Source organism: Diachasma alloeum, unplaced genomic scaffold (assembly GCF_001412515.2).
Source record: "Diachasma alloeum isolate Michigan unplaced genomic scaffold, Dall2.0 Dall_scaffold_00405, whole genome shotgun sequence".
Taxonomy (NCBI): Eukaryota; Metazoa; Arthropoda; class Insecta; order Hymenoptera; family Braconidae; genus Diachasma; species Diachasma alloeum.
In genome coordinates this window covers 443830-468262 of record NW_021680544.1, presented here as the reverse complement: position 1 = coordinate 468262, position 24433 = coordinate 443830, and the positions used below count along the sequence as shown (strand labels likewise).

Below are 24433 nucleotides of genomic sequence, written 5' to 3'. Positions count from 1 at the left end.
GCTCTGCAAAGATTGAGATAACTTATCACAAGGATAACACCTCGATACCTGGTTACGTTTGAACTTGGAGCACAGAGCGCGGAAGTTTTTACGAATTCGAAAGATGAATCCCTCCAGTGGTGGAAGTTCAGCTGGGGCGTGAATCAATGCTTTTTGTACAACTTCATTGTCATTGAGGCAATATGGTGGTAATGACTGCAACCATTGAATCTCATTGACACTCACTGTCTCCGATTCATCCTCTTCCGCGTTGGTAAGCTTCTCTCTCAGCTCCTCACAGAATTTCTGCAATTTCCCCAAATTGTTGATACTCTGGATGATGTAGGATAATTGCTCGAGTTGATTAGGGCACGGAGAACAATTAGTTTTCCTCTCAGGATCTCTCTCAGCCTTCAGAACTTCATAATTGTCCCATAAACAGTGCAAGTCAGTCACCAGGTATCTAGCAAATGTATGAAAATCCTTCTCGAAATGCTCATGGATTATCTCCTCATCAGTGCTGGATCCCTCACCATCTTTCTTTGGAAGATGATTATTATAACATATTACTACTCTTTTCATCACTGTACGTTGCGAGGTTCAAACGATAGGACTGTCTCAGACTGAATGCGAATTGTGTAGGCTGCGCACGTTATATAGTGATCTCCCACCCTGAATGCTAACTTATGGCTCATCTCAGAATATTTGAGAACCTTCAAGAATATTCGAGATGAATCGAGAAAGAAATAATTGATATCTTCCTCATATTACATGATGATTCATCATGATATTATATTTCATACAAGTCCCAACAGGACTCAGGTATACCGCCACCGCACGCTAGTTGATGACTCACTGATGATGGTGGCGCCACCTGGTGTCAGTTGGGTGAAGTACTGTTTTAAAACATTCAAAAACATGTTTGAAACATTTGAAACATTGTTGAACCATTTGATACATTTTTGAAACATTTGAAACATTTGAAACATTTTCGAAACATTCTTGAAACATTTTGAGACATTTTGAAAACACATCACATAGGAATTATGGATTACCCCCAACAGGCAAATCTAGAAATCACTAGCATAGTCAATGACATGTCTGACCTGTCAATGAATGATTCATCGATGACGTCATCCGTCTCGAAAATTCGATAGACTGTGGCGCCACCTCCGTATCATATGTCATACAAGTCCAAACAGGAAGTATCCCCCACCACCACCCCCAGTCGATGAGTCATCAACCCCCGAATGACTCATCGATGACGTCATCCGTCTCGAAAATTCGATAGACTGTGGCGCCACCTCCGTATCATATGTCATACAAGTCCAAACAGGAAGTATCCCCCACCACCACCCCCAGTCGATGAGTCATCAACCCCCGAATGACTCATCGATGACGTCATCCGTCTCGAAAATTCGATAGACTGTGGCGCCACCTCCGTATCATATGTCATACAAGTCCAAACAGGAAGTATCCCCCACCACCACCCCCAGTCGATGAGTCATCAACCCCCGAATGACTCATCGATGACGTCATCCGTCTCGAAAATTCGATAGACTGTGGCGCCGCCTGGTGGCGGTCGGGCGAAGTTGGATTCAGAACCCGTCCAGCCTAACTACTGAGGTTAGGCTGGGTTGTTCGACAAGGAATAAACTCGGCCTAAAAAAGCCTTTGACGTCGATTGGTTCTGTCTCTAGGATCTGAGCCGAGCGTCTTAAAAGGCTGAGAGACATGTAACATCGCTTACCTTTATTTCCAATCGATTATTTATCCAAGGAAAAGTCGATAAGCCAATGCACGTAACATTTGCAATTTCACTATAGATTTCTAGATATTCCACACAATTTATGTGTTTCCTCTTCTTACAATCATCCATGACTTTGGAAAAACTGTGTAAAAACGGAGAAAAATAGATTATTACAATAAAACAAACTGGAAACTCTGAACAGCGTGCGTTCCACACGCGCACACACGAAAACAATGATAAGATGGCGAGCCCTCAACGCCGAGGTTCCACAGCCAACTTTTTCTATGGTCTCTGAAGGCGTGTGGCTCCATCTAGCCGCAGGCGGACTACTACAAGTTATTAAAATCTCGAAGACGAGGCTCGAATATAATTTGAAGAATAATTCCGAAATTTATATATATATTTTTTTGCAAAATAAATTAAAAACTCTTGTATTTTATTTCCGGGAATAAATTTCGAAATTTTCCACATTTAATTTTTCATGACTAATTCACAATTTTCATGTTCTAATTTCGGAAATGGATTCAGAATTTTTCGTATTTAGTTTTCATAAATTATCCGATTTCTCGTGTTTAAAAAAATTTGCGAATTTATATTTCAAATAAATTTTGGAATTTTTGATTTCAACTTTAGGACATTTTATATTCCGAATTTTCGCGAGTTAATTTTTTTAATATTTTGATTTCAATTTATAAATAACTTTGGCCGATGTCGTCATAAAAAAAAACTTTTCGTGAATAAGGTGCGATTACCTTCAAGTATTCAAGTATTCTTTTTTTTTTTGGAGCACTTCCGTGGAACAAAATTCCATTCCTTCCGGTTTCTTCATTCAATAAATCTTACCCCCTTCAAGTCATCATCATCTTATAAGGAACAGCATCCGAAGATGATTTCGAAGATCAAAGAATCAAGGCTATCATCTTGTATTTCATCGAAGATAAAGTCCAAAGCTATTGACTAAAGGCTATTGACTAGAGGCTATTGACCAGAGGCTATGAACTAGTGGCTTCACTAACCACAATCCTGAGGGCATTCACCTGGAAAACTATCTGAGGGCCATCTTCTAATTCATCAAATTCTGTATATCTTAAGATTTAATTATAGCTACCGTGAATCAAATTAAATTGCCAATTACTATTTCCATTGTTTTTTTTTAGTGGATTTCCGGATCAAAGAATTCTTTTTACTTTCTCCTATTCCCTTAAAGAAATTAGCATCGATGTCTTGAATTCAATTATATTCAATGTTTAATAATGATTATATTATATGCATTTAACTCCAAATATTTGTCAAATAAACAGACCTTCCATTGTAACTATCATTATTATATTCAGGGAGATTCCCAATTGTACTTTAATTATTTTTATTTAGTAAAATCATTGTGCTTAAATTCGTCATTCCATTCAGGAATTAAAATCCTTTAGAATTATTAGTCCGGGCGAAAGAAAAATTGTTTCTCTTTGAATTCTTTAAAAATTACAAGTAAAAATTTCCAATAATTATTGATTATTGATCAATCAATTCAAATTTTTTTGTAAAATCTCATTCAAGGTTAGAGTCAAGTCCTGAATGATTAAATTTGTCCATCATTCTGACGTTAAACTCAGAGATCAGATGAGAGGACACATTAATTAATTATTAATTATTTTCTGTTGGTTTTTTTTGGTTAATCGAATTTTGATTCAAAAGAATTCAAAGGCATTTGATAAAGAATAAAAATAAATATTCGAATGGAATGATTCAATCAATTTGAATCATTGAATAGCCATTGTTATCCGAATTTGTAAAAATCAGGAGGGAAATTATTGGATTAAAGTCAAAAATCCACATTAAGTAAAAATCTGTGTTCCTTTTTATTTCTGGATTACCTAAAAAGCACTCACCATCCCCAGCTATTATTTTAACGGATACGCTAAAACAGGTAATTTAAAAACTCATATTTCCGGATTTATTGAAGGTAAGTCTGTGAAATTATGACGTAACATAATGTAGTCTCAATCCCCTCCCCCTCACCCCCCTAAATTTTCATTCCTTCGGTTATATGCGGGTATCTTCTACCGCCCGGAAAAACCGCATATTCATGTATTCTCCCCGAAATTCATTGTTTAAAAAATTGTAAAAAATCAGCGCATGTTTCTGGAGGGGTAAATTTGATAAAAATATAATCTCAGATCCCTCTCCCTCGCCCCCCTAAATTTTTACCCCTCCAGATACATGCGGCTGTCTTCAACCCCCCGGAGAAACAACATACTTATGTAATTCCCCCGAAATTCATTTTTCAAAAAATTATAAAAAATCAGCGTATGTTTCCGGAGGGGTAAATTTTATAACAATATAGTCTCAAACACCCCCCTTATCCCCCTAAATTTTTATCCCTCCGGATATATGCGGCTGTTCTCAACCTCCCGGAGAAATCGCATACTCATGTATTTTCCCCGAAATTGATTGTTTAAAAAATTATAAAAAATCTTTGCATGTTTCCGGAGAGGTAAATTTTATAAAAATGTAATCTCAGACCCCTCCCCCTTTCCCCTAAATTTTCATCCCCCCGAATACATGCGTCTATTTTCCACAGATGAAAAAACCGAGCGGGTGAATAAATTTATTTATTTATTGAATTAATTTATTTTTTAGTTCGAAAATCAATGCATAAAAAAGATAATTGTTTAGAAAATAAATTCCAATCATTTTTTCAACATAATTTAAAATATTATTTTAAAAAAAGGGCCCCTGCCCTCAGTGCGCCTAGAGTACAATCCGCGCCGAAAGTCGTACCTATCTTTCGCCAGAATCGTTCGCCAGTTTCAGCATCATTTCAAACAACTCATGCTGAGGGTGAGTTGCTCAAATAGATTCTGCCACCCTCTCCCCACCCCCTAAAATTCCAACTTTCGACATTCTATTGTTTATTTAAACAACGCATGCAAATGGAACTGGGGGTGTTGTTGATATAGATTCTGCAACCCCCCCCCCCCCCCATCAACGGGTGAAAATCTCAACTCTCCGTATACGTGCCCTTCCCCCCACTTCCCACAAAGTTCAAATTTTTTAGATTCGTTTCTTTTATTGATCTAATTATTTGATGACCGTCTTCGCCCCTATTTGACCCGGAGCATTCTCCTCCTCTATATCTAGTTGCCATAACAGTTTTGACAGAGGGTAATTGGGTCAATACAGAATTAAACCAATAAAAAAAATGTCAAAATGAACCATTTGGATAATCAATTATAAGAGAATGTCCTTTTACCATTTTTGAAAAATATTTCTCCCGCCACTGCTGCCGACTTGATCGGCCTGGGCGAGAAGTCGACACTGTCGCCATCCGGCGGCATTCCCCCTACTGACTTATTTTCCCCTTCAATACGCAAAGAGAACGAAAACTTTAATATTACTTGAACCGGAGATTTTACTTTTTACTCGTTTTTAATGTGTATCGAGACGTGAATTTAATTATTTATTGAAATGGAACGTTGTTTTCCCCGCGAAGCCCTTTCTGATGTTCTTGGAGTGCGGTTTCTACGAGCTGGAGCTAAAAGGGGTGTTGCATCGCCCTTCGGTAGGGGTGCTAACTTTTTGGGGTTAAAGGAATCGCGACTCTCTCTTGAAAAGATCAAAATAATTTCACACTTAGTTGTGTACAGGTGGCGGAATTCTCGAAAATTGCGTCACACGGAGTAAGCCACTTCCCTCCCATCTTTTGGGGAGGAAAATCGAACTTTCCGTGCAAATATGATGGGAAAGTGTTGCAATTTTACCACACTATGTGTGAATAAAACTTGTAACATTTTTTGAGAGTTTCGGGTCAAATTTTTTTAACAGCGAAGCGACAATCCTATCGCAGAATAACCTTACCGAACTAACAAGCCTACGGCAGTACAATCCTACCGGCAGTATTGAAATCATTCTCTAATCAATTTTTATTTTTAATTTTTTCCTCTCATGATATGATTATTCAAGTGACTAATAATTAATAGGAAAGGATGGAGGAAACTAGGCCGGTGAGGCAATACGGAAAGTGGGGTAAAATGGATTAGTGGGATTAAACGGAGGGTCATGAAAAACTAAAAAAAATTGTCAATTAAGCCAGATATTGACATGTCTTTCATCAATGTAATGGATACGAAATTGTCGATAAATACTCATAAGGATATCTAAATGCCATCTACAGTTTCATGCTAACGAAACCATAGAGTTAGAAATTATCAATCATCAAATTTGTCAATTAAATTATGCAGGAAAAATTGTAAAAAAAACTCACACGTAACCAGCATCATCTGAATTTTAGTTATCAGCATTTAATTTTTTTTATTTTTTGAACATTCAGTTCGTATAAATTTATTTATATTCAGAATTTTACGAGAAATCCATTCCATGACAAAAAAAATAGTTCTTCGGAAATTTAAACAATTTGCACGATTTATTCCTAGGAATGAAATGTTTGAAAAATGATAGTGTATTGCAGAATGAAATTCGGATGATGCCGGTTATGTGTGAAGTTTTCCAATTTTTCCTGCGAAATTTAATTAACAAATCTGATGATTGAAAATCTCTGAAACTATGATTCGGTCAGTTTGAAACTGCGGATGGCATTTGAAAATCGTTAAGAGTATTGATCGACAATTTTGCATCAATTATGTTGATGAAATAGATGTCGATACACGACTGGCTCAGTTAATAATTTTTTCTATTTTTTCATGGTCCTCGGTTTTGCCCCACCGGTCCACTTTGCCCCACCCTCCCCTATTAATTATAAGTCATTTGAATAATTAAATCATGAGGAGAAAAAATTACGAATGAAAATTAATTAGAGAATGATTTCAATGTGGCCGATAGGATTGTACGGCAGCATTACGTATGAAAAAATCCTATAGGATTTCCCATAGGATATACTATATGATTCCCTATAGGAACTCCTATGCAGAATTCGAACATTTTCTATAGAATTTTTCAGATAGGATTTCGTAAGGATTTGTTATAGGATATTTTATAAGATATTCAATAGAATTTCCTATAAAATTTAGGGTCATAAGTGTCAAAAGGAAGGTCAAAAGTCATATGGTGGTCATATGAGGATCATATACGGGTCATGTGAGGGTTATATGGAGGTCACATGAAGGTCATGTGGGGGTCATAAGAGAGTCATATAAGAGTCATGTGTGGGTTATATAAAAGTCACATGAGGGTTACATGGGGACATACCAGGGTCATACAAAGGTCATAGGAGACTCATAAGGATCAAATGACCTTCATATGACCCCCATGTAAATCGTATATAACCTCCATGTAACCCTGATGTGATTCCCATATGACCCCGATATGACCTCCATATAATCCCCATATTATCCCGTTATTACCCTTCAATAACTCTAATATGACACTTTAGAACCCATATTGACCCCCATATGACACGTTTGACTCTCATTGTGACCGGTAGGCCCCTAAATTTTATAGGAAACCCTGTTGAAAATCTCATATGAAATCCTATAGGAAATCCTATCCGGAAAATCCTATAGGAAATGTTAGAATTCTCCACAGGATTTCCTACAGGAAATCCTATAGGATATGTTATAGAAAATCCTATAGGATTTTGTCATACGTGTATATCCTTGTTAGGTCGATAGGGTTATTCTTCAGTGGGCTTGTCCTTTGGTACCGTTGTCCAGCGGTAGATTTTCACGGATTCAATGGTCGAAACACCATTGATAGGCGTATAATTCGGTCGGCTTGTCGCTTGGTACAGTTGTCCCGCGTACCGTTGTATTCTGAATAGTTTTCTAACGCGGTAGGCTTAGGAAAACCAGTTTGATGGCTAAGAGTTATACGGCGGTAGGCATGATCTCGGTGGTGTTTCATCTTGGGAGAGTTCTCGTTGGTACGGTTGTTCTGTTGCCAAGAGTAAATAGAATAAATCATAATACACACTAGAACGTGAAAAAAGTGTCTACACGATTTTACAAACTAAAAAGTGTTCAATTTACACACGTGACTTTGCCGTGTGTGAGCATCAGGAAGTGAATTAGGGAACATTTGAACAAATTATGTTAATAGAGTAACCCCATTTCCGTAGACTGTCAAATACAAGATTTGATCTCAAATGACCCGAAAAAATGAAGAGCTACTGCGAAATATTCAAAAGTTAGGGGGAAATTCCGAAATAAAATTGTCGGGTAGCGTCAAATACTACGTTCTGATCGGTCGAAATCCGATTGGGAAGAAATAATCTATAAAAAACATCAATAGAATTCGGTTTTTCTACATAACTTATTCTACTGAGAGATTTTTTATTGAATTTCCTGTTCGCAAATTTCTACGTATTTCACTTGATTTTATTATTGAAAACCGAAGAAAAATAGAATGAAAAAAAGTAATAATACAATTGAACACTACTCTGCAAAAACACCGGTCTTATTCTAAGACTGTTAGGTCATTGCAGGTTAGTTAGGTTATTTTGCAGTAAACATTTAAAGATTTTCAATGGAATAAATACTGTAAAATTATGAGTATTGGGTTCTCCTGTTTTTAGCCTATCTTGCGGAAATAGCTAGGGATTGAAGTCGCGCAAATTGTTGAAATAAAAATAGAGGAAGAATTAATCGTTAACAAATTCACATATATTCAAATATTAGGTGTATAAATTAATTCTCGGCCTTTTTTCGACAATTTTGACATTTATTTATAAAAGAATGAATACAGATCTAATCTTGAAAATAATCACCGTCACGTTGCACGCATGTCTCCCATCTATTGGGCAATTATCGGATTCCGGCTCGGAAGAAAGATGGTAATTTTGACTGGATGAAGTCACCAGTGCTCTGCCGGACTTTTTCAGGAGATCGAAACTGGGTATCCACCAGGTGATGTTATAGCACCCGAAAAAGATCATAGTCAGAAGGCGCAAGGTCTGGAGAATATGCCGCATGTGGGAGAATGTCCTGCAACAAAATCACTTCCCTCGTACCACTACCAGTAGAAGGTCTCTTTTCCTCAATAGCATCACTCAATTTCACCAGTCGGTCCTGATAACGCTTAGCAGTGACGGTTTCCCCCTGTTCGAGTATCTCATAATAGATTACACCTTTGGAATTCGACCAAATACACAACAACAATTTTTTCCAGTGAATGTTCGGTTTTGCAATGCTAGTTAACGGCTCCCCCGGATAAACCCACGACTTTCGCCTCCTAGGATTGTCGTAAAATATCCACTTTTCTTCCTCAGTCAGAATTTTATGTAAAAAGTCTTTTTGTTTGAATCTGGTCAGTAGGCACATGGCAATTTCACAGCGTCGATTTTTGTTTTCTGAGGTAAGATGATGGGGCACCCAATGACCATCCTTCTGCAGCCTCCCAATTCTTTTTAAACGCACCGAAATAGCTGGTTGAGTCACTCCAAGAGTATCAGCATGCTCCTATTGTATTTGACAGGGATTTTCATAGAGTAATTTGTCCAACTCCTTATCCTCAACTTTTTTTGGTTGCCCAGGACGTTCCTCATCCTGGAGATCAAAATTTCCATCCTGAAATTTTTTAAACCACTTTTTACATATGCTATAAAATACAGCACTCCCTCCCAAGGCCGAAAGAATCTTTTCTTGTGCTTCTGCGTCAGTTTTTCCAAGTTGGAAGGTGAAAAGAACTCAGTGCTTCAAGTGCTGCTTGTCGAACGACATTTTTATTCACTATGTTTTTTGAGGTTGTGTTAATCACACCACAGTCCCACTTAAGTGGTTTGATAGTACACAGATGGTGTTTCAAAACGCCGTTTATTGGGGGTAATTCTTTTAATTCAAATAGGTGTTCTGATCAAATCAACCTACGGGCCGAGAGTTAATTTGGACACCTAATAACTCAATTTTTTTTCCCAGCAACAATTTTTCGATCAATTTAGCACAAATATTTAATTAATCATCCTTTCACATAATATTCAAGTTAAAATCCTTCTTTCATTTTCTGTGATCATCGCTATTTTTTTTTACATTTCATAATTAAAAACAAACTTTAAGTGTCCCGTGAAAAAAATTATGAGAATGTTTCTCATCCAAAGTTCAGCCAATAGAATTCCAGCATTCGACGTCACGTGGCGGAAACTACAGAGTTTTCAACTCATGATTTTTTGATAATTTTCTCTGGTAGTTGCTATGTAAAAAAACAAAAGATCATTCAATTGAGTGAACCGTTCGCCAAAACTGACAGGTTGATTTCGCCTCATGGTGCAATTTTTTTGGCCGAAATTTGGATGGAAAAATCCTCTCCCGAATACCACTCGGGCTTCGAAATTAATCATATATTTCCCTCAAGGTTCCCTGCACACAAACGAAGTCTACAATTTTTTTCAGGAAAAATCACTCGTGCTCCGCACTCGTAATATTTTAGCCTGAAAAAGTTGACTCCTTCGTTTGTTTGCAACGAACCTATCGGGAAACACTCGATAATGTTGAAGTTTTCGTGGTATTACATATGATAAATTTAATCGACTTATTCATTTTCTCTGAAATTTCCTCCGTGCCGTAATCCAAATTTAGCGTTAGACAGTACTTTTGTTTATGCACAAATTTATTATTTGATCGAAACGACGTTTTTTTTATTATTAGGAAATTACTAAAATTAAATTCCTAAAGAAAATTCACTTGATATTTATGATTTTGAAGTTATTTCTCTTGAAGAAAGGAAGGGACTATGAGACTCTATTTCGCGACCGCGGAAGACGCCAAAAAGGAACGGAACGAAGAACTGCGGGAACTAACTTTGGGGGTGCATCAACGCACTTTGATAACCTCGCATTGTATGTATTAGTCTTGAGTGCAATATGTATGTGAGTTTAATGTGTTAATTTAAGGAGGGGACATCGTACGATGTCGATTCACCAAGAAACGCCTCGGTACGGAACCTCCTGGTGATAACGTACTTGGAGACAATCCCAGGCATTGCCATCTAACGATCACGTGATCTGTCGAGAAATTAACGACAACATGCAGGTCAGCGCCAATACAGTGGTGAGATGTCAACGGATTTCGTTCTACCGACCAGTTGCCACGATCGAGTGGTCGAGTGCTCAGCTCACTACCTCTCGTTCGCAAACTCACTCTGTATCTCACCAGATTAGAATAAACCGTTCATTCCTGTCAGTTAATGCGAGAGAATTTACTTATTGACTTCTACCTCTACTCTTTCCGGCACCTCATAATAGCTATTTGTTGTAAAAATTTCGACATGGTCCTTCGAGCTGGATGCGGAGGTGTGAAGTTCAATTCAAGTTCGCGAGACGCGTCAACTACAAACTAACGGACACTTCTGCCTTGTCATTCGCCGTTTGCCACAAATTGAACATCGTATAGTGCCTAGACCGCTCCGTCGTTCGCTATTTGTAAGAATTGAAGGATGCTAAGTGCACCAAAAAGAAACAGATAAATCTCAATGAGCATAAGAACATTATGTGAGTGAGAAAGAGTCGGCCATTAATACCGACAATGTGCAAATAAATTGCAAATTTATTAATCGACAGTGGTGACATCACATCAACATCGTGGTAAGTCACCTCCGACAGAGTTGGTTCGATCGGTCACGTAGCGTTCCGCAAGACCACACGAAAAATCACAAGTGACGTGCAATGTGTCCATAACCTCCCAACACATGGTCCCACGTGAGAGTTGTAAGTAGTCAACAAACAACTGTTACCCAGTGAATGAAAGAGAGTTAAAATTGTGTTAACCGTTGTGTCACGGTCAATACCAGAGCATTGCTTAGTACCCAGGACGTTCTAGTGCCCTGGTGACCCCCAGACTCTTAAGTGTATAGTGACAATATTGTGGCTCGTTAATGATCAGTTCGAAAAACCACGTGAAGTGAAATCATAAAGATGCCTCCTAAGTCATTTGCGGCGTCGACCCTGCTAGCGGAGGATGACTCCTTTGAAAAAACATTGACTACGATCCGAGAAAAATTTGAGAGTATGCAGCGAATCATCTCAAGGTTCTCAGAATTAACTCCGCAACAAAAAACAGTAGACGCCGCGGAAATTAGACTAAAAAAACTTAGACAGTATTATAATGAGTGCAAGGTGTTGAATCGTCGCGTGCCACGTCTTGCTGAGGAGAATGAAGAAGATCAGAAGAGTGACTATTTCACTGATACAGAGTTCGAACAAATGGAGGATCAGTACCTCACTGAGGTTTCTGTAATTCGTGGGTCAATTCGAACACTTCAACCCCCACCGATCAATGTCCAAAACATTCAGGCAGACCCAGATTACTCTCATACCAAAAGAGAAAGGATCAAGCACCCCACATTCGATGGCAACCCGAGCAAGTGGAACAATTTCCGAGACTTGTATAAAAAACTCACTCATGACAATGCAAGAATTCCAGTGATGGAGAAGTTTTTGATTCTTCATGGTCTATTGGATGCAGAACCTTTTGATCTCATCAACGACATCAAAGTCGAAGAGACGAATTATCAATGTGCTTGGCAAATACTGCTGGAGAGATACAAGGATGAGAGCAGCCTCATCTGGGTTTATTTGAAGGAGTTATTTGAAATAAAGAGGATGAAAAATGACTCAACATCTGACATTCGACGACTTTATGATCAAACCAATCGTATCAAAACAGGGTTACTCAACCTTAAGCGCAAAGTCGACGAAGACACTCTGGTGTACATGACCGTCACAAAAATGCACCACGAAAGTAGAAAACACTTCGAAAACATGACACTTTGCGTCAATTCCTCCCCCTCCTTCGAGATGGTGCAAACTTTTCTGGGTCAGCACGCACGACGCAAGGCCAAAGTCCCTCCACCACTCACCCCCGAACAGCCATTCAAATCAACCATCAAGGCGCTTCATGTTGCATCAAGCGAGGCTAACAGCAGTCAGTGCTGCAAGAGAAACCACAAGTTGGAAACATGCCGTACTTTCCACACTAGAAACGTCAAGGAGAGAATAGAATTCATCAGTTCCAACAGTTTGTGCTTCAAATGCCTTGAAACTGGACACAACCAGACGGAATGTGACCAGGCCGGTAAGTGCAAAAAATGTAAGAGAAAGCATCAGACAATCGTATGTTTGATTCCAACATCTACTAAAAACAGTAGCACAAAGACCTTTCTCCAGCACACCACCACGACTGCTAATGCAACTCTAGAATCAGGAAATGAAGTGGCCGAGGAAGGTGAATCAGATGGAGTTGCAAGCGACGGAGACAAGGTTGAGGAATTGACCAGTTGTCCCAGCAGACAGGTTATAAGCGGAGTCAAACATGTATTATTAGCTACCGCTAGAGTCAGGATCAAAGTAGCCAACAGAAGAACAGTGGTGATTCGTGCACTTCTCGATCAACGTTCTCAAACTTCCTTCATAAGTGAGTCTATGGCTCAAGCTCTACGAGCTCCTCATACCAAAGCCAACGTCATAGTCACCGGAATATCAGGTTCAAGAACATCAGTGTGCCAATCAGCTGTCGACTGTTTTCTTGAACCTAAAGACAAACGAGAACTATCGATTCCAGTACGAGCGTACGTACTACCTCGCTTGACGTCTTACTTGCCCGAAGAAAAGACGGTCAACAATGACTGGAGATAATTAAAGGGACTTGCGCTAGCAGACCCCAACCCAAATGACGGTCAGAGAATTGACTTCATTATTGGCGCTGACATCTACCCGGCTGTTCTTTTGGAAGGAATTCGACGTGGAAGTGTTGACACACCCCTCGCTCAAGAAACTGTCTTCGGTTGGATCATATCAGGGCCCCTGCCCTGCAGCCGAAACAGTAGTCTCCCAATTATCAATTCAAAAAACCATTGCCTCATCAATGAAAGGCTCGAGAACTTGATCAGCCGGTTCGGGGAAATCGTGAATTTGTCAGTGGAGATTGGTCTTAAGGAAGAGGATCAACTAGTGGAGGACCACTTCAGTCGCACACACTCTGGGAATGATGAAGGCAATAAATCGTTCACCTCCCTCTGAAGAGCGAGCTTCCACTTGAGATTGGTAATTCCCACAATAAGGCGTTGAAATGTCTTGAGCGTCAATAAAATCGTATCAAGAACTAACCGGATCGACAAGATGAGGATGAGAAATTCCTCAGTGAGTAACTCTCCTTGAAACACATGAAATTATCGCCAATCACTGTTGAACCCAATAAAAAACCAATTTATTTATCTCACCATGCTGTTTTACGTACAGACAGCACTACATCGCCATTAAAAGTAGTGTTCAATGCTTCCAGCAAGACCACTAATGGTACTACCTTGAATGATCACATGTACGTACGACCCCAAATACTACCAGAACTGCTGGACATCATACTCAGATGGAGGATGCACGTGGTGGCATTGAGGGCAGATGCAGAAAAAATGTTCCGCCAGATACTGGTGACTCCGGAACAAACTCACCTCCAGAGGATTCTTTGGCAGCAGCCAAATAAAAATGAAGTGGAGTCTTTCGATTTGATCACTGTTACATACAAAACAGTACCAGCCCCATTCCTAGCAAACAGAGTACTCAAACAGCTTGGTGACGATGAAAGTACTCAGTTCCCTAGCGCTGCAGATGTTCTACGTAGAAATATATATGTCGACGACCTATTCACTGGAACAAACTCAATCCCTGAGGCGAGACAACTGCAAGAACAACTCCGATTACTCCTGAAGGCGGGAGGATTTAACCTGAGGAAGTGGGCAAGCAGTCATCCAGGCGCATGGGAGTCAGTGGACACACCCCGTCTTGCCAAAAATACGACCTTAAAACTGAACTACGACGAAACAGTGAAGGTGCTGGGTATTTACTGGAACATAAGTCAAGACTCTTTTCAATTCAACGTTCAAACTGGGCCCCAGGGAGGAACAACAAAAAGGGAAATTTTGTCATCAATAGCCAAGATATTTGACTCCGTGAGCCGGCTGACTCCTACAACCATTTCAGCAAAAATTATGATGCAAGAATTGTGGATTACGGGGATTGACTGGGATGAAACAGGGCCTGATGAGATCATTACCCCCTGGAGTCAGTCACTACAATCAGTTAGCAGACCTACAACAGCTGAGAATTCCTCGACACATCAGCTGGACAACTGAATTACAATCCTGTGAACTCTGCGAACGGAACGCTGCGCAGCACATCTACTAGCTAAAACATTGGAGAGAGTAATCTCTTCAATGGGATTGAAGACAGCAGGACTCCATGCTTGGTCTGAGTCTGAAATAGTCCTGGCCTGGCTCCGCAAACACGCGCCTACCTGGCCAACGTTTATCGCGAATCGCGTCGCTGACATCCAGTTAAGGATTCCCTCAGCTGTCTGGCACCATGTCCCAACTGATTTTAATCCTTCTGATTGTGTATCGCGAGGGATCCTTCCATCAGAATTTATCAATCACCACTTGTTGTGGAATGGACCCTTGTGGCTGAAGCTATCAGCTTCACTTCAACAGGAATAATTGACGCGCTAACCGGAATAATTGATACAGAAAATGAAGGATCCGAACAACCACAACCAGAGATTCAGGAAATATATTCCGAATACTCATCGTGGAACAAATTAATCATAGCGACCACTTTCTGTCTTAAGTTCCTCAATAAACGAAAGTGTTACAGATTCACACCATTGTCAACTCGCGATCTCAAGGAAAAAGCTGAAGGATTCTGGGTAAATCAGGTCCCAAGCGTGGAATTCAAGGAAGAGATTCGCACCCTTCAGAACGGACAAAGCCTGCCCGATAAGAACAAGTTAGCGAAGTTACACCGCTTCCTGGATAACTATGGAACTCTGAGAGTAGGTGGCCGGCTGACCGACGCACCCATCTCATTCAACGAAAAACACCCGGCCATTCTGCCCGACCATCACATCACGAGATTGATCATGAGAGAAACGCATCTCCAAAGACTCCATGCAGGCACCCAATTAACTCTTTACAGTGTACGTCAAAAGTACTGGATATTGAACAGCCAAAGGTTAGTGAAATCAATCATACACTATTGTGTTAAATGCATTCGTTACAGTGGAAAAAATCATGATCATGATCAACTGATGGGAAATCTACCGGCCGCCAGAGTCACTCCAGCCAGACCCTTCCTGCATACAGGCGTAGATTACGCTGGACCAATCTGGATCAGAACATCCAAAGGACGAGGTCATCATGCCCACAAAGGATATCTGGCCATTTTTGTGTGTTTTACTACAAAAGCGATTCACCTCGAAGTTGTATCTGACTACACTGCGGAAACGTTCGTCGCAGCCTTCAGAAGATTTGTAGCTAGACGGGGACTCCCTTCCGACATGTACAGCGACAATGGGACGACATTTGTTGTCACCAACAAGGAAATTCAAATCGCCATCAAGGACGCTCAGAGATTCGCGCTACCAAGCTCAACTTCAAAAAACACATCAGTTGGCATTACATCCTCCCATTTTGGAGGCCTGTGGGAGGCCGGTGTAAAATCTATGAAGTTCCACTTAATCCGATTGACTGACGACAGAAAAATAACGTTCGAGGAATGGAATACTTTCCTGTGCCAGATCGAGAGCAACGTGAATTCCAGGCCACTCACTGCTCTTCATGACTCTCCTGATGATCTGCTCCCGCTCACAGCACGTCATTTTCTGATTGGCCAACCTCTCTCCGCGAAACCGGAACAATCATTGTTGGATGTGAACAGCAATCGATTATCACCCTGGCAACTTATCCAACAACTGAATGAGAGCTTTTGGATTCATTGGAGACAGCAGTACTTATACGCTTTACAAACAAGACAAAAATGGAGAATCGAGAAAGAAGGTTTGGAGAGCAGAGAGATTGCCCTCATCAGAAACCTAGCTACACCACCCAGCAAGTGGCCACTTGCACGAGTGACAGAGCTCTTCCCGAGCTAAGACGGAATGGTCCGCACGGTCAAGGTCAAAACTGCTACGACTGAGCTCGTACGCCCAATCGTCAAACTCGTGTCCTTGAGACTACAATCTGCCATGGCGGGCGGTGAAAGGCCTAATTGAAAAAAATCCTAATTGGCTATATCCTTGATACAGCCGTCAGATTTAACGTAGATACGTCTATGGACCTAAATCCTCATTGGCAGTATCCTTTTTAACGCAATTCTTCACAAGAATTTAATGTTATATTCAATTCTATACGTCTTAATAATTTCGTAAGAATTTCAAAATTGAAAAATTCGTGATTCTAAATTAGAACCTGCTTAATTGACGAATTCCATGGAAATACAAGAATTTAAATTGCCGAATTCGACGGAAATACAAGAGTTTAAAAAAATTCGAATTTTCCAATCACTTTATACTATGAGAAATTGCTCTAAAAAGACTTAGTTGATCAAGAATGCCTTCTATTCACTCGCTCTGTTGGATAAGTAGGAAACTACTTTGATGATTGAGTATGCGAGGGAGCCACTTGTTTGTAGAGGGCGACAATTTTGTCACTCTTGGCGACATCTGTAGATGGCGCTGACGCTCCCTCGAATTGAAACCGGCCAATCAGAGCCCACGGAATGTCGAGACAGTTCTCTGCACATGCGCACAACCTATTTGCGTCGCAAAACTTTCAGGACGTTGGAGTTTTGCGTAGTTGGGGGGTATATAAGACGGTGGGCTGCCCCAGAGCACTCACTTTGGATCCAGAAAGCGACGAGGGAACAATCAGAAGCAGAGAAACAGAGAAGCAGAGAGGCCGAGAAACTGAGGAGCAGAGAAGGAAAAGCCGAGGTAGTAGAAGGGAGAATGGAGAAGCTGAAAATGAACTGATCTCAGGAGATCTACGAAGGAATCAAGGACTTCAAGGTCATCTTTGGCTTCCGGATGGATGCCGCGTTTGGATTCAGCGTTCCGCCGACGTTTCGCAAACATTGCACTCTGCATCTTCAGGGCTATGAGCTCCGATTCTGAGCTCCGATGTCTAGGGGTAGTCCTTNGGGGGGGGGTGGTCAGCCAATCATATGTGTTTAATTGATCACCTGGTCAATTAAAAAAAAAACCGGGAGGACGGTTTTCCAAATGGGGTTCACTTCATATCCTCTGTCCCTCTTGAGGTTGTTAAGGTTTTTATGGATCTCCAAACCCTCTCGGTATTTCCTTTCGAAATACCCTTGAGATTAGGCCGACATTCTGGCTTGGTCGTACTGGATAGTATGTCCAGTGTCCATCCATGGTCGTACTGGATAGTATGTCCAGTGTCCATCCAGTGTTCAGCCAGGGCAGACTGTTCTAAGTGACCGTATTTGAAGCACCGCTGGTGTTCCTTGATCGGTGTACTGATCTTCCTCCCGGTTTCTCCAATGTACACTTTCCCTTATGAGCAGGGGATCTCGTACACGCCTGGTGTGCTCAGAGGTGATCTTGGATCCTTTGCACTTGGCAGCATCTGTCCGATCTTCTTTGGAGGCTGGAAGATCGTTCGAATGTTATGTTTGCCAAGTACTCTACTTATGCGTTCTGTCGTGCCTCTCAGAGAGGGGAGGAGGGCCACTTTTGAAGGTTTGAAGTCAGCACTTCAGAAACCTACTGTATGGTTCAGGTATGTGGACGACCTTTGTCATCTGGCCACATGGAAAGACTGCTATAACTCAATTCCTGGAGTTCTTGAATACTCAGCATGTGAGCATCAAGTTCACTATGGAAATTGAAAAAGATGGATGTCTTCCATTCCTAGATGTCCTGGTTCGACGCAACGAGGATGGCACTCTAGGCCACCAAGTTGTGACGAAATTCCAGGCGAATTCGTCACCTGCGGAACTCCAGGGTCTTTATGTATAGACAGAGAGAAAGAGAGAGAGAGAGAAAAATTTATAAACCGTTGCCTTTTCTTCGCGATAAAAATCTATACGAAAAATTAGAGCTACCTGCTACCTTAACTCTACTTCAGAGCTACCTTAAGTTCGGAAAACTACTTAAATTGGTTACCTATCGCGTGAATCGATTCCATAAAATTTTAGAATAATATTCATTAAATAACTTCATTAAATAAACCAGATATTTTGCAGATATTTCTTTTCGAGTCAGTTTTGTTGAGTTAGAGTTTAGTAATTTTCGGTCAAGGATCAGGATATCACCGTGGAATATTTGGCCAAGATAATGTGCTACCCAGTGTTTCCTGTAACCCTTTTTGGTTTGTCGATAGAGTGAGTACATAGGTCGAGTTGAAATGCTTGCGCTCCCTTGAGCGAGAGTGTTAGGGCTTTCAGTTGGAAGGCCGTCGAGACGATCACCCAGTCGTCGAAACGGATCGCCACTGGGTTTTTAATTTAGTTACGTTGCGTTTGCGTTTGAGTTTTCGTTGGTAAAGTCCTAATTCCTCTCCGGAGAGTGTCCTCTGTAGATAAGCTACCTTATTCCGGTCGTAGATGAAGTGAAGATCCGCTCAGCCATCTCAGTTTCACGTTGAGTTCAAGTAATTACAGTTTTGTTCAGTGAAAATAATTAGAATCAATTATAGGAAAATTTAAATTTAAATCTTTAAATATTTCGCGCACAATTACCCCGGGAATCGATAGTTCGCGTCTCCGGCACTCGAGTCAGCACCGTACGGGGCTAGTCTCCCCCAGACTCCCCACCACTATGCAACAGGCCCGAGCGGACACACGCGATAGTCGCCATTACAGTATCCACCCGGACGACTAAGAGTGAGGTACGAGTCGATTTAGCTCCCTGAACAAGTTCTCTTTCGAGGTAATTATCGAGGCCCCGTGATCCAAATCCAGTCGAAATCAACGCTCCAGACGATGGTAAGTGCTCGTGTACTTATTTAGAGGTGATTAACAGTGAATTAGTGTGTTTTTCGGTAAAGCAGTTGGACCACGCGGAATGGCGTCGCTACCTCTCGGAATGACGCCAACACCGATACTCATGGTTTGAAGGGTAGAAAACCCTTCCAACAAACCCAAATGCTCCCTGGAAGCTACCTGAAATTATTTAAATAATAATTACGCTACCTGAATAAATTCAAACAGTAATAATGCCACCTACCATAACTTTTGGGCTAAATTTCATGCTTTATGCGTCTCGCTACGGCGATTGATGCCACTCGCTACCTACTTCATTGCTACCTTTTTGCTTGCTACCTTTTCTCGCTCTCTTCACGTAATTATTCTATGCTACCTATTTCTTTATATTTCTCCGACTCACAAGAGTTCTGGAGGAAAAATGATGCTACCTGAATTGTTCGGAAACTACCTTTTTTTTTGTTTTAATGCTCTCTAGCGTTCGTTGAATTTTGGATTCCGGTTGGGCATGGGGACGCTATCTTTTTAGTTACATTTACTTTTATGGTTGGAATCCAGAACAATAAAATTATCTAAGCTCTCTTACGTTCATGAATAAGCTACCTATTATTTTGGAAATTATTGGAGACCGTAAGCTACCTATTTTCCTGGAGAAAACCTCCATTTCCACGTGGCTGATTCAAGCTCCCTAGCTCATTTTTGCTACCTTTTCGGTGAATGAGATTCCCGATTTTAATGGGTTACAAATGGCATAAGAATTAAGTAAACCATTACAAAGGCGCTCCATAATTCGTAATTCGATTAATTACAGTCGAAAATAAGAAAAATTAGTACCTTTTCGTGAGCTCTCCTTTTTTTTTTATTTCGCGTAGTTACCTCATCCGTTCTCTCTCTCGCACGTACGCTACCTTCCTATAGTCTCTCTCTCTCTCGGATTCGTGTTCCCCTCGTGGACAATACCTTTGCTTCTCTCTATCAGCTTTGGATTGGGATCGCTTTCTTTTTCACACTTAAAATTATTATTCGCATCTTTCGAGTCTTTTGGGAGTTTAATGGGTCATTTCAGAGTATTTAAAATTATCTTGAGTCAAATTGATGTAATTTTGTAGTTGTACGAATTTACGATTTTGTATTAATATCGGCAATAGCGAAACACGTCAGTACAATTGTGTTTATTATTCAATGTCGACCTTACCTATCCCGTTTGGAATTTAAGACATTGGTTTATTGGTTTCTCGATCGATGATTGGTTTTGTTAATTGATGTTCTCGTCCACGAATCCACCCCTCTCTCCACGACCCGCACACTGAGCAGCCGAGTAAATCCCGTACCCTCGTAATCCACATTTCTGCGTATAGTTTGCGATATGTCTCTTGTCGTTATTGGATTTTTGGGGGCAATTAGTATTTAGTTTTAAGAAAATACGGTTCCGTTTGCGGTTTGTCGATTCCGCGTTGCTAAAAATCGGCTGGCGCCCTAAATACACGAAGTAAGGATTGGATGAGCTGCTGATTGTTCCCGGAGTCCAGTTTTAGCATTAGGGTTTTTGGCGTTTCAGACTTGTCGGATTACGAGAACGAAGGTAATGAGTTGGCCGTGTTTGGATAATCGAGACTTCTGGGTTAAGGTTTATTGAGTATTTGTTGAGGCCAAAGAAAAATCATTACAAAGTATATCACAAGCCAACCCACACAGATGGGTATCTCAATGCTACCTCCCATCACTACCCCTCCCAGAAGAATTTCGTTATTGGCTCCCTAATGTATAGAGCACTCACAATCTCTGAACCCTCCAGTGACAGAACCCGTTGACAGTGAAGTTGAACATGTTGAGATAGCTCTGACCAAGAATGGATATAACATCCAACAAATTCGGAAGGTCAAGCAGACGCTACAGAGCAAGTTCTCATCTCCCGAAGAGGAGACTAATCCTGAGGAAAACCAGGAAAGACCAAAAGTGGCCCTCCTCCCCTATCTGAGAGGCACAACAGAACGCATAAGTAGAGTACTTGGCAAACATAACATTCGAACGATCTTCCAGCCTCCAAAGAAGATCGGACAGATGCTACCAAGTGCAAAGGATCCAAGACTACCTCTGAGCACACCAGGAGTGTACGAGATCCCCTGCTTAAGTGGGAAAGTGTACATTGGAGAAACCGGGAGGAAGATCAGTACACAGATCAAGTAACACCAGCGGTGCTCTAAATACGGTCACTTAGAACAGTCTGCCCTGGCTGAACACTGGATGGACACTGGACATACTATCCAGTACGACCAAGCCAGAATGTTGGCCAAATCTCAAGGGTATTTCGAAAGGAAATACCGAGAGGGTTTGGAGATCCATAAACACCCTAACAACCTCAACAGGGATAGAGAATATCAAGTGAACCCCGTTTAGAAAACCGTCCTCCCGGTTTTTTTTTAATTGACCCGCTGATCAATTAAAAACATATGATTGGCTGACCACCCCCCCCCTGCCCCTTCCCCCACCACCACAAGGGAAGGCATATAAGGATTACCCCTAGACATCGGAGCTCAGAATCGGAGCTCATAGCCCTGAAGATGCAGACTGCAATGTTTGCGAAACGTCGGCGCAACGCTGAATCCAAACGCGGCATCCAACCGGAAGCCAAAGATGTCATTAATCATGGCCGCGAAAGCCTCAAAACTAAGACTTTAAGGTCAGTAGAACCTTCGAGAGAGTTCGAGAGAAGTGAACTTCCTATGATCACACCGCTTGACCATCTTGAGGCTAGACCCGAGGCAAATCATTGAGAGGTGTAAGTTCGCTGGGTCACCGCATAGTTCGAAAGAACTTCCTCGCACCTCTCCACGGTCTAGCAGAGTGCACGCTAAATCCCGATTTGGACTAGTGATTATTAACCCGCTTCTCAAGGACACTTGTAAGTATCACCGATAGATGGCGTGGCTGCATAAGCATTTTTTCGCCGAGTGACTCCCCAAAACGAAACCATAGACGTATCCACGTCAAAAAAGGGACAACTACGACAACAATAATTTTTCTTCTGAGAGTTACAGTTAGAACGAAGCGAGCGGTGTCGAAGAAATTCACGACAACCTGCAGCTCAGCGCCAATACAGCGGTGAGATCTCAACGGATTTCGTTCTACCGACCAGTTGCCACGATCGCGTGGTCGAGTGCTAAGCTCACTACCTCTTGTTCGCAAACTCACTCTGTATCTCACCAGATCAGAATAAACGGTTCATTCCAGTCAGTTAACTGGAGTGAATTTACTTATTGACTTCCACCTCCACTTACTCCGACACATGACAATAACTATTTGTTATAAAAATTTCTACATGATCGTTATATAAAATGCTTCAATTAGTTCTTTATTCGATATCAGGTGTATTCTGATTTCAACATTTTTCATAACATTTTTCTTAAATTCAATATATTGTCCGTAATTTTTCTATATTTATTTCATATTTTTAGACGTCCTATTTCTCATCTATGAGAAAAGTGACGGCATGATGCCTGATCATCAAAGAAGGTGTCTTTGACTCATGTAAAAAAAAAGCCAACAATTGTCTTCTTATTGTTAAATTCTTTCCTTATGTTTCTTACATGGAATATCGATCAAAATTTAGACGCGTTCCACATTCATATTCCTTTACGAGACAGCTCATTATTGCTTATTTCCAAATTCAATAAATTTTTAATTATTATTCTTTTCTCTTTCAATCATCATTTATTTTCGCTTTTGAATTGAAAATGCAATACGTCTCTTGACATAACAAAGACCGATACGTTCCAATCGAAAGACTGGGGTGTCCGACTTTCGAAATATTTTAATTGATCTGAAAATCTAAGACCCTTCATCGATCTGATTTCTATTGTTTTCAACGATTTACTGCTGATTTTCTGTTTGAAATCGGACGAGATTCGCGGGCCACTCGGCCCAGTACAACTCGGGGTGGCAACGGCTCGGTGGCAGCACTTGACGGGCCAACTCGTCCTTACCGACCGATCCTACGCAACGACGTTTTTCACACCTCAGACTCACTTGCGTTTCGAATGTGCTACCGTACACCACGTGTATTTCAAGTTACGCTCAGTTTCTTAACCGCGTCCACTCAATTGTTTTATTAATTATAGTTCGACTCAATAGTATTATTTCATCTTGTGCTCAGCTCAAATTATTAATTGCATTATATTTTGTGAATTATTGACTATTGTGACAAATATTCAAAGTGACAATTATATTGTGTTTTTTCGGAAACCATGTGCAAGTGCAGTGATTTATTTAGACCCGCTCGCCCTCTCCCGAAAATCCGTATTAATCTCGGCAATCCCCCAATTTGTCCACCAATTTCGAGCCAATCATCAAACATTTTGGTCCTTCGAGCCGGGTGGGTGGAATATTTTTTCGGTTTTTGGGTGTTTTCTCGCGGTTTTTCGGGAGTGTTGAACAAATCTGCACAGTGGTGCTCATTCGATGGCTCCGCTCACGACAACTCGGTCGATGCAACGGTGCTCAACCGGCGGATCCAGAACAGCTCAACCGAGGGGTTTTTTGAATTTGAGTCAGCAGGAGGATTTCTCTGGATCTTATCAACCAACTGCCACTCTTCTGGTGCTCCGCTCAACTGGCCCAGCTCAACTTAGCGCAATTGGCTAAGTAGCATTTATATAATATATATATATATATATATATATATATATATATATTTTTTTTTTTTGTTGCAGGGTTTTTCCGAATATTTTCCTCACACCTCTGAGTTTCTTGTTTCTCTTGGTAGCTTTGGGCTGCTCACCGGGTTTTTTCACCGGCTTGTTAATTACACACTGCTTAATTCTCTTCCCTGGCTGCTCATCAATATTTGTCGCTGCGCTTTTGAATTGCATTCGTCTTTGCTTTCACTCTGCATTTTTGTCCTTTTTCGATCATTTATTCTGACAGCTCACCCCCTACTCACAATGACGTTTGCGGCTACCATGGGGCTCCATACCTCTAGGCTGCGTTTCTGGACC

The 24433-nt window shown here is 40.9% G+C and overlaps 2 protein-coding genes across 2 annotated transcripts; both read left to right on the top strand.

The window, feature by feature from the left end:
- Window positions 1–13828: 13828 nt before the first annotated feature.
- On the top strand, window positions 13829–14794 carry LOC107042045. The gene has a single exon (XM_015262916.1). It carries the CDS (start codon window positions 13829–13831, stop codon window positions 14792–14794), a length of 966 nt encoding a protein of 321 aa, XP_015118402.1.
- Window positions 14795–15576: 782 nt separating this feature from the next.
- LOC107042044 lies at window positions 15577–16587 on the top strand. Its single transcript, XM_015262914.1, has 2 exons — window positions 15577–15668; window positions 15717–16587. The coding sequence occupies exons 1-2, from the start codon at window positions 15577–15579 to the stop codon at window positions 16585–16587; spliced, it is 963 nt and encodes a 320-aa protein (XP_015118400.1).
- Window positions 16588–24433: the final 7846 nt, after the last annotated feature.